The sequence below is a fragment of the Eupeodes corollae genome, chromosome 1 (genome assembly GCF_945859685.1).
Source record: "Eupeodes corollae chromosome 1, idEupCoro1.1, whole genome shotgun sequence".
Classification (NCBI taxonomy): domain Eukaryota; kingdom Metazoa; phylum Arthropoda; class Insecta; order Diptera; family Syrphidae; genus Eupeodes; species Eupeodes corollae.
The window spans coordinates 32,016,218-32,028,287 of record NC_079147.1 but is presented as its reverse complement, the minus strand read 5'-3'; the positions used below and the strand labels follow the sequence as shown (position 1 = coordinate 32,028,287).

Genomic DNA, 12,070 nt, shown 5'->3' with positions numbered 1-12,070 from the left:
TAACGTAAAACAATTTTTAATTAATTCAGAACTTTCTTTTAGTTCATTATTATTTCTTATAAACAGCTGGTTTTAAATTTCACAACTCTGAACAAAATCGTTCCACTAAAAGCGATTCATTTTTCTTATGTTCCCGCCTGTCCATTTTCCTTTCAATAATCAACTATAACCCTAAATACTGGATTTCAATTAGAAATTGATGGATTCGAATCAGGAAATTTGCGTCCAATGACAGAAATTTTCAATGAAAGCTTAAACCAACCATTTCAAACATTTCCTGATTGAAAGCAAGAAAATGAGTTTGAAATTGATCATTGAAAGGAAAATTTACAGGTGGGAATACAAAGAAAATGAAACGTTTTCATTAGAACGATTATGTTCCAAAATTTGAAGCTGTACAGTAAAGACGAATACATCATTTGAAAATAAAAACTTGAGGAAATATTAAACGTTAAATACAACAATGATAGTATTAAGGGGGCCGTCTACCTTCGCAGTTTAAAACAATCAATTTTTGTTTGCATGTTTCTAATGTAGAAACCTGCCCTGTGAACGATTTGATCGAAAGCTTGGTTTACGAGATATCGAGCCTCAAACAAAGTTCTGCCAATCGAGTTTAATTGTAACAGTTATCTTTAAACACTAGGTTTTTTAAAACTGCTGACACGATTTTGACAAAACTATAGAAAATATCCTAAATCTGTAAAGCGTTACTTATTCCAAAAAACATCTCGCTAAGTCTAGACACAAGCTTTTATAGCCATTTTCAGATTGAAAAGCATGGTCAAGAAAAACTTTCCAATATTCAGAAAAGTTTGTGTCTAGACCTAATCAAAGATCTAAAAATTAAGTTAAGTTCTACTCCGTCACACCGGAAGTAGTGCATTCAACGACGCGTCAAGGGCAAGTTTTATTAAAAAAAAGAGGCTGGGATGCGACCCACATTTATAACTTCCCATCCCATCTGTCGATTTGTCTTGCTTAAAAGTTTGTCTATATACATATGTATCAATTTTTACCAAATTTGCGTATTTTTTTTGTAGATTTTATTTTTTTTTTGAAAAAATGGACTTCTGGATTTTTATAAAAAAATTACTGAATATCGAAAACAATATTTTCTATGAAATAAAATAAGTTTGAAGCCAATATTTTTAATTTTTGAAAAGCTATTTGAGTCGAAAGAAAATTTTTACCAAGTTTTAGTATTGTTTTATTTTAGAGTTTTATTTTTTGTAAAAAAACTGTCAATTCGATTTTTTTCAAAATTGTATCGAATGTTGAAAACAATATTTCTTTTAATATAAATGTAGTTTAGAGCCAGTATCTCAAATTTTTGAAAAGATTTTCGAGTCGAAAATCAATTTTTACCAACTTTTATAATTTTTTTTTAGGTTTTTATTTTTTGTAAAAAAAACTGTCAATTTGATTTTTTTCAAGATTTTACTGAATGTTAACAACAATATTTTTTGAAATATAAAAGTTGGTTAAAGCGAATATCTCAAATTTTTGAAAAGGTATTTGAGTCGAAAATCAATTTTTACCATCCTTTTTTAATTTTTTTTTTAGGTTTTTATTTTTTTTTTTTAAATTTCAATTCGATTTTTCTCAACATTTTTCAGAATGTTGAAAACAATATTTCTTATAAGAAAAAATAAGTTTTAAGCATAAATTTCAAGTTTTTTAAAAGGTATTTGAATCGATGTTCAATTTTTACCAACTTTCAGTAATGTTTTTTTAGATTTTTATTTAAAAAAAAAACTGTCAATTCGATTTTTCTCAAAATTTGATCAGATGTCAAAAACATTATTCTTCGCTGCACAAAATTATTTTGGAGATGAAATCATATTTTAGTCGTAGAATTTTGGAGGTGACATATTTTTTTTATTCAGTTTTTTTGATTTATAAAAAAAAAGGTTAAATGAAATTTTTTTCAAAAAATATGTTTCTTTGATATCACGTTACAATTTATTATAGAAAATTTAATTCATGTCTCTAGCATTTTTCGTTCGTAAGATATTTAGGGTGAACCAAAATGTTCACCTTTTTTTCATACTGCTATGGTAAAAAAACCACCAACGCAATTTTCGTGCGAGCCCTTTCTGCATCTCTCTGCCTTATTATTATATGTATAACAAAATTTATTTGAAGTCGGTATCTCTTCTTGTTCTTGAGCTATGGACGACGAAAAAAACGTCGCGAACGTTCGTTCACACGCACGCACAGACATCTTTCTAAAAATCTTTTATTTCGACTCTAGGGACCTTGAAACGTTGAGAAATGTCAAAATTTTCATCTTAGTCGGGAGGGCGCCGCTTTGTGTGCCTGTTGTTTGGTTTCATTTGCCTGCCGACATTCCTAATCAAACCAGGGGTTCTTTGTTGGTGGCTGCTTAAAACTCAGGACATTAGAGGCGGCTTCTCTGATTTCATCTTGGCAATGTTGCCACTGGTTTTCAATACATTGTGTTGGCGGCAAAGAGCTTCGAGAGAGGTTACTTGTAACCGGTCGGGAAAGAATTTGGCAATCTCTTGTGATTGTAGCCGTTCAACGTTGTATCTTCTCCCAGCACCTCCCTGTTTTGCCTTGGGTCTAGAAACCCGAAGTACTACTTTGGCTAAAACTAGTTAGTGGGCCGAGTCGATGTTAGCTCCAGGGAAAGTTCAGATATCCATGATGCTGGAATCGTGTCTGGCGTCGATCACAATATGGTCAATCTGGTTGACGGTAGATTGATCTGGAGAATTCTAAGTTCCTTTGTGAATGTAGAGGTGTGGAAAACGCTTACTGGCTACCATGACGCTTCGCCCGCAGCAAATCTATGAGCCTGAATCCGTTGTCGTAAGTGTTGTCGTGCAGACTGTTTTCCCGGTTATTCCACCAAAGATGTCTTCCCTTCCTAGTTGGCATTAAAATCGCCCAGGACTATTTTAATATCGAAGCTATGGCACTGCTCATATGTTTGTCTAGGAGCTCGAAAAACATATCTTTGGTGTTGTCATCTTTCTCTTCTGTGGGGGCGTGCGCGCATATCAGGCTAATGTTGCCGAATTTAGCCTTGATGCGTATGGTCATGAGGCGCTCATTGATGCACCTATAGCTCAAGACTTCTTGCCTTAGTCTGGGTCCAATGACAAAGCTGCATCCAAATAAGCGCTGTTAGTTTCGTGGTAGCAGTCACCAAAGTAAATATCGCAGTTTTTCATCCTCTTTTGCCCGGCCCATCCCATCGTATTTCCTGGATGGCGGTGATGTCTGCTTTATAGTGGTCTAGGGCCTCCGCTAATTCTTCGGCCGCACGTGGTCTGTTAAGGGACCTAACATTCCACGTGCATATCCGAAGTTCATTGTCCTTAATTCGTTTGCGTAGGTTGTCAACAGTAAATCCGTCAATTAGGTTACTATTTTTTGTTAAAAAAACATCGTACATCTGTAAGTTGTATACAATTATTTTTATAACATTAAATTAGTTTAAATGCGATATTTTTATTTTTTGCGAATACAGTGGTGGACAAGAATTTAGCACACTTTGTTAAAGAAAATAAAAACCATTTGGAATTGCATACCAAGCATTTTGAATCTCCTGCCACAATAATTGTGTTAAATTGTTTTTTTTTTTTTGCTCAATGTGATGTTCAACATCATTCCACAAATTCTCGATCGAGTTAAGATCGGGTGATTGTGCTGGCCACTTCAAAACGTCGATTTTATTCACCTCTAAGGCACACTTCACTAACTTTGAAGTGTGTTTAGAGTCGTTGTCGTGCATGAAGCGCCATAATAACGGCAAATTGTCTTCTGCGTAGTGTATAATATGATCCAACGAGATATATTTGTACACGTTCTGGTCAATTTTGGTGTCAATTTTTACGATGTGGCCAACGCTGTGCCAAGAAAAAGCAGCCCAGACCATAACGTTGCCTCCACCGTGTTTCACAGTCTTAATGGTGTACCTTGAATCATATTCCCTATTTTTTTGGACGCCTTACATATTTTTCCCATCTGATCCGAACCGTCAGAATTTGGATTCATCACTCCAGAACACTTTTTTCCAAAATGCAATTGGTTTGTCTAGGTGAGCTTTGGAAAACTGTAACCAAATTTCATTTTTTTTTTTATACAAGCGGTTTTCTCTGAGTTTTCATTTTATCGGCGTCTTATTGTCCTTGAGGAAACATTTACTCCATAGTTTGTTGAAAGTTAGCTTCGAAAGGCACTGGAGGTCTTAAACGGATTGGTGGTCGATAACATATAAATAATTCTATCTTCATTTGGAATTGTCTTTCTGGCCCGGGGGTTTTGTTTAACGTTTTCAATTACTCCAAACTTTTTGAAATATTTAATTACCTCAAAAACTATTATTTAAAAAAAAAAATAACACAAAAATTAAAAATACACGGGCTAAATTTATGTCCAGCTAAAAGCAACGCAAATTCCAAACAATCTTCATTTTTCGCAAAACGGTATTTTACTTTTCAATCATTTACACATTTTTATTGCCATATAAGGTAGTCATACTAACAACATAAAAATTAACCGTTACTTGCAAGTAATAAAGAATTGAAAGTAGAAAAATACTTGTAATCTTTTCAATGTGCTAAATTCGTGTCCACCACTGTATATTTGTTCATATTTGAGTCGAAAATTAATGTTTATTATTCGATTTTTCTTAAAATTTTGTCAGATGTCAAGAACTTTAATCCTCTTCGCATACAATTATTAAGGAAGTTATGTCATTTTCGATTCGTAAAATATTATAGGTGACAAACATTTATTTATTCAAATTAAAAAAAAAGTTAGTTGATTTTTTCAGGTTACATTATAAAATGCAAAATTTAATTGAAGAAGCTAGATATTGAAATATTTTGAGTAAACTAAAATGTTTGTTTTTTTTTTTTCATTTATTTGCGAAACAGACCAACCACCTAATTTTTTGAAAGTCATTTCTGTATCTTTGGATGTCGATGATATCTCTTATGATTCCTGAGATAAGCACGACGTAATATAATAACCCGAACACATACAGAAATCTCTATAAAAATCTTTGATTTAGATTGTAGTGACCTTGAAGCGTCGATAAATGACAAAAATTCAATTCAACAACTTGGATCGATTACAAAAATAGATAAGACACTTGGGATAAAAAGGTCCTCAAGCAGCATCACATGTATCTTCCCATTTCCAGGTCATATTATGACAAAACCAATTGTAAAAATATTTCTAATGTATAGTCCAAGGACTCTAAAAGGGGCTTTTATAGAAAAATATAGTACTTCTTTATTTTAACCAAGACAAAATCTAATTGTTTTTGCTGGCTAGACTTTAATCATTTATTTTCATAACACATCTATTAATATTTAAGCATCTATTATTAGTTCCTTCAAATTAAAAATATCAATTTCATTTTATTTTTTCAGTTGCCTTCACCAAAAACGTGGCTAGCGTACATCGATTCTAAAACTATATAAAATCAAAAACAGCAACATTCAAACATTTGATTGATTTGTTGTTGTTGTTGAAATAATATAATAATAAATCTCAAAGCCATCGCACATAACAAAGCATCACATCAATATTATTATTATTGTCCAGATCTAGAGAGCGAGAGGTATAAAATAACTGCGAGAGCAGAATTAACCCAGAACACACCACAAGTCCACAACTCAACAATACCATACACTTTACTGCCCCACAGCAATCCAGCATCACAATGCATCCGCGTCGGGTTATCAAACGTAAATGAATCGCATTTAATTAATATTGTAATTGTCGTTATCAGAATTGAAATGAAGTGAAGTACAAAACAAAAATAATCGTGAAAAGAAAGAAAAAATAAAACAAAAAATTTCAGTCACAAAGAAATTAAAACAAAGTTAATATCAGTCTCGGTTTTCATTCGGTTCGGTTAAGAAAGCAAAATCTTATTTGAAATAAAAACAAATTGTTTTTCGTGAATTTTGGTTTCTTAAAAATAAAAATCTTCGAAATACGAGAATCATCTCAATTTTTGCAACAAGACATCAAAACCAGAGAAAATCAAAACAATGGCGTTCGTAACATTTCGAAAGAATCGTTCGTTATTTTCCAGTTATTCGTACGTTTGTGTTTTTGTGTTCGCGTTAGCTTTAATTCAGATGCAGTTGCAGTGTGTGGTGCAATGTGCATATGTAAATCAAACTGCATCACCAGAACCTAACCAACATCAAGTTGTGGAGGTTCAACCTCAGAATAATAATCACCATCATCATCATGATGAAGAACAACCGCATCTGATCCACAGCAGAAATCACCATCATCATCAGCACCAGCATCAGCAGCAGCATGAGCAGGTGCAAGGGCAGCAGCAGCAGAGGCAGCAGCAGCAACAACCATCAGAACAGAATCATCATCACCATAATCATCAGCATCACAATCATAATCATCAGTATCAGCATCAGCATCAGCATCAGCGCCACCAGGCAGAACACCCTGTAACGCAGCACCAGCAACAGCATGAGCAGCATCAGCAAGAGGTTGAGGTCAACCCACCTCTGCTGAACCCTCAGAGTCATCATCAGCAGCAGCTTCACCATCATGTCCATCGACACAACCATGAGGAATATGAATTCGTTCCAAAGTCGCGGTCTACGTCTCCGTCGTCGTCGTCATCATCGTCATCTCCGAGTTCGACGTCAATATCGCCTTCAGTTGGAGGACACCACTATCATAGTAAATTTACTATAGAGGAGCTTATGCACACCAAGTACGAGACTAAGACGTCCAACGATGTGGATATGGATCCATGTAAAGCGGGTGAGTTAAGTTTGAGTCTTTCAATTGAAATGCATATTATATGCACTGCACAGTGCACATCTATTAAATTAGTATTTTGTTGTTGATGGTAATGCTGATGGGTTTGTTGGGCGGGCGGCGCGGTGGTAAATCGATTCCGCATCACTCTGGGCCTCAAAATGAAATATTATATTCTAGTATCTTAGGAACATCGATTGATGGCGGAAAATGAAATGCCTCGAAGATTTTTATGCTTCATTAGGGTTTTGAAGGTTTTGGATTTTAATTTATTTTTTCGATATTTCCTATAAAGAAGGTCTATGATACACGTTACTTATATGTAAGCTTAGTGGGCACCGTAGCTATAGAGATGAGGGCTTTGTAACTATGTTAAAAGATTATACTCGTAGTATCTATTTCAGTTTAAGGACTCTAATATTAAATTTAATATGTATTTCATAGTAATTATTATTTTTTTTGCCTTATAAACAACTTTTTGTAACTAATATCCAGGGGCGTTTTTAGACTTTTTGGGGCCATAGGCCCAATAGGATTTAGGGGCCAAAAAAAGTAGGTATATAATATTTTTTGTTAATTCTTTAGGTTAAAAAAATCATTTTAAAATTAATTTCTGTTTTTTATATTTTTAATTTAAAAAAAAAACATAAACCGATTTGTTAAATTGAAAATTTTGACATTTCTCGACGTTTCAAGGTTTCTAGAGTCGAAATAAAAGATTTTTAAAAAGATGTCTGTGCGTGCGTGTGAACGTACGTTCGTACGTCCGTACATCCGTACGTTTGCGACGTTTTTTTCATCGTCCATTGCTCAAGAACCAGAAGAGATATCGATTTCAAATAAATTTTGTTAGATAATAAGGCAGAAAGATGCTGAAAGGGCTCTCAAGAAAATTTCGTGGGTGGTTTTTTTTACCATAGCAGTTTGAAAAATAGGTAAATATTTTGGTTAACCCTAAATATCTTACGAACCAAAAACGATAGAGACTTGAATTAAACTTTATGTAATATATTGTAACATAATATCAAAGAAAAATATTTTTTGAAAAAAAAATCCATTTAACGGTTTTTTTATAAATCAAAAAAAACTGAAAAAAAAAATTGTCAAGTCCATAATTTTACGACTAAAATATGATTTCATCTCCAAGACAATTTTGTGCAATTAAGAATAATGTTTTTGACATCTGATACAATTTTGAAAAAAATCGAATTGACAGTTTTTCTACAAAAAATAAAAACCTAAAAAAAATTTTTAAATTTAATTAAAATTGATTTTCGACTCAAGTATCTTTTCATAAATTGTAGATATTGGCTTTAAAATACTTTTATCTTTCAAAAAATATTGTTGTTAATATTCAGTAAAATTTTGAAAAAAATCAAATTGACAATTTTTGTACAAAAATTAAAAACCTAGAAAAAAGATTAACAAAAATTGGTAAAAATTCATATTTTAATTAAATATCTTTTTAAACATTTGAAATATTGGCTTCAAACTAATTTTTTCTTATAAAAAATATTGTTTTCAACATTCGATAAAATTTGGAAAAAAATCGAACTGACAGTTTTTTTTACAAAAAATAAAACTATAAAAAGAAAAAAACAATACTAAAACTTGGTAAAAATTTACTTTCGACTTAAATAGCTTTTCAAAAATTAAAAATATTGTCTTCAAACTTTTTATTTCACAGAAAATATTGTTTTCGATATTCAGTAATTTTAATATAAAAATCCAACAGTCATGAAAAATAAAATCTATAAAAAATAGTACGCAAATTTGGTAAAAATTGATACGAGTACATATAGACAGACGGGATGGGACGTTATCAGTTTGGGTCGCATCCCAGCTTTTTTTTAATTGCAAAGTAATACCTAGTGTCAAAAATTTGGAAAAATTTGATCTTGTAAACTTTTATTTCGCAATTAACTGAAGGGATGGTGCAGACCATCAAAATATTTGGCACGCGAACTTCGTACTATTTACCGTTGCAGTAAGTCTTTATAATTAGCATCCGGATTCTGAATTTTGGCACACGCTTCAAAATTATAATTCTCCCTTAGATTATTTATGAAAGAACATAGTAAACAAAGCAAATTGACAACAACGTCAATCGTTATTGTTTCTTTTTGAAGGCTTTTCTGGATTTAAGAATTCTTTCTAATATTCTGCTACAAATTTCTGTTAAAATGAGGAACTCCAGTTTAGTTTTTTGTGTCTTGAGCTTGCTCTGGATCTCTACAGATAGATGTCAAGGCTTCAGTAATTTGCTTATAACCTTTATGGAGCGCTTCAACTGCATCAGCTTGTGCAGACCATCTTGTTTCAGAAAGGCTTTTAGGAACTCTATGTGAACCTAAACATTCATTCAATTTATTCCAGCGATGAGTAAAAGCAGAAAAAAAGTTGTATATTTTTTGAAAAACTTGAAAGAAACTTGTGGCCTTCTGCACACAACCAACTACATGAAGGCCTACCAAGTTAAGAGAACGTGCTGCACAAGGTACAAAGACATCAAATTAACATTTCTAATTTTATTTTATTTTAGAATATTTTCCCGACATATTAGACGCATTCGTCCTCTACAAATCTCTATTGAAATATCATGATTTTCCAGAAATGTCAAGATTGTGTCAGCCAAATATTCAGATGTATGCAATTGAATAAGTATACATTTTAAGAACCTTTCGATGGGAACACAATTTTGAACATACTGAATTACAAAAGTTAACTGGTCGATATGAGAAAGGTCGGGTGCACTGTCAATACTTAGGGAAAAATATTTGCCGATCTAATTTCACCTACAATTTTCATTAGGACTTGTTTTCCCATTATATCAGTGAATTCGTTGCAAATATTTGCTGATAAATAGGAAGTGTATCCCTTTCCTGAGCTTCCACATTTTTTTAAATGAATGAATCAAATTCAACTAAAAGTTCCAGGCATCCCAAATAATTTCCATTGTTAGGTGACCCAATGGTTTCGTTAGGAGAAATCCGAGTTACATATTTTGTGTTTTTCTTGAGTTGGTGGATTTGGGAGCCAAATAATTGCGGAGCCCTGGGCCCTGGCACACCGGGCGCATGTCTCAAGACGCTACTGCTAAATTCTTACCAAAATAATGATTTTACATATTACATTTTTGATCAAATTTGATTACTCGATTTAATTAAAAAGAATTTTTTTAATTTTTTTTGTTAAAAAAACTTTTTAAGGCATGGGTGTATTTCTAGACGTAAAGGTTAGGTTATATAGAGTGACGCATCCGAAAAGATCGAGAAACAACTCATTTGGGTCACTTTGGATCCATTACTCCCCAGGAAAGAGGGATGATTGTGTAAAGTTTAGAAAGTTTGGTGATGGCCTTGGAAATCTGCGGCCATAGGTTCCTCTAAATCTAGGACTAAGAATTGATTGGTTCTTGGCTCATTTATCTACCATTTTATTTTATTCAGACAATGTCAGAGTGAACTGGAACCCATCAGAGGGTAACTGTGTTGGCTTCGTGTTGGCGCTACCAGTGTTGCCTTTGGTGTCAATGGCTTGGCTCTTGATAAAAATATTTATGTTTTGCTAAGCGGCTTCAGAAAACGTCCGTCAGTACTTTTGCTTAAAAGACACTGTAATAACCTGAAAGCTTTATTGAAATTTCTAATGGATCACTATAGCAAACTGGTATCTTACCTTCCTTACCCGTACCCTACCCACCTCACCCGTTCTGCAACCATCCGGATTTTTTGTATGACCCTGTTTTCCGTCGAGCCCTAACCTGTGGGAATTTATGTTTGTGCTATTTGGATAAATTCTATGTACGGCGTTGAATAAATAAATAAATTAGTCCGTAGAAAACTAGGGCCCAATGACTTGCAACTCTCAACCATTTCTGTGTGCGAGTGATTGCAGGGATGGAGGGACCCTACAGTTTATGTGCCCAATCCGAACTGCTAATTTGAGAAAGTACTTTTTTATGACAAGAATTAATCTTGGAGAATTTGTCAATTCCTCGCAAGAGGCAGTACCCGTGAATAAAACTTTAGGTGGCACAGGCAGGGAACGAACCCAAGACCTCTCGCATGACAGACCAACGTACTAACCATCATGCTACCACCGGTACGGCTTTGAATAGTCTGTTTGATTTAGCGATCGGAAACCAATCCCAGATATTTTGACGTACCATGAGTAGGGTACCATCATTAATAGTGGGACAGTCCATAATTGAAATGTTTAAATTTCTCGCGAATATAACAAGTTGTGTCTTTGTGTTAACGCCACGACGCGACGCCAATTACTGGCACAATTACTGAGAATATTAAGACCTTATTATAGAAGTTCTCAAAATGTAGGTATACATTTCCTTTAAGCCATTATATGCATATGCAACGACCTTTAATCTACTTGAACTTAATTCTTTTAATATTTCGTTAAAAACTAATAGCTATAGCCTTTTTAGAAGTAAGGTTTTCAATCTGGAAATACTTTTTTCGGAGTTGGTCCTTTTCACAGCTGTCACTTGATTTATGCTCAGTTTGAATTGCCATTTTGTTATAAATAGACTTATTTTTGAACAGGGACGTTTTTAAGTGGTTTAAATTTATTTTCAAAATAATGGTCCGGCTCAAGCGACGACGCGACGCATCAATTTATTGAAGGAAACTTTTGGTGAGTGCATTAACTCGCTTTACTTTTTTGTGTGTGGTTTTGTGATGTCGATTGCCTACGAATATAAACCCGAGACGATTCAAGCCTTGTGATAAAAATATTCTACGGGTTACTTCTGACATGTGGTGTAAAAGTCGCCCAAACGTCAAAAAGTGATAGAAAGCTAAGTATCTTAAAAAAAACTCCTAATTAAAAAAAAAGTGTAAACCGTATTTTGGTTGTCGTACATTTCTTGCAAATTAGCTCATAATGAACCCAAACCCGTGGCATGATGGTTAGTGCGATGGACTGTCATGCAAAGGGACCTGTGCCAACTTAATTAAAAAAAAAAATCATTTTCGCGGGTACTGCCTCTTGCGAGGAATTGACAAATCCTTCAAAAGTAATTCTTGTCATGAAAAAGTGCTTTCTCAAACTAGCCGTTCGGATTCGGCCTAAAATTGTAGGTCCCTTCCATTCCGTCAGTACTCGCACACAGGAATGGTTGAGAGTTGTAAGTCACTAGGCCCTGGTTCACAACGGACTGTTGCGCCACCCCATTTGATTTTTTTTTTGAACCCAAACCATACTATTACCTAACTTTTCATACGTACCTCAATCAGTATTTTTGAGATGAATGATAAGATTATAA

At 33.7% G+C, this 12,070-nt stretch overlaps 1 protein-coding gene across 1 annotated transcript in view; it reads left to right on the top strand.

Moving 5' to 3' along the window:
• The window catches only part of LOC129954134 (dorsal-ventral patterning protein tolloid), a 210,977-nt gene that overhangs the window by 29,840 nt on the left and 169,067 nt on the right, over positions 1 to 12,070 (top strand). The window contains exon 2 of the mRNA XM_056067834.1: positions 5,415 to 6,789. Within this exon, the coding sequence (XP_055923809.1) occupies positions 6,042 to 6,789 (748 nt within the window). The 5' untranslated portion in view covers positions 5,415 to 6,041. The remainder of the gene's footprint in view (positions 1 to 5,414; positions 6,790 to 12,070) is intronic.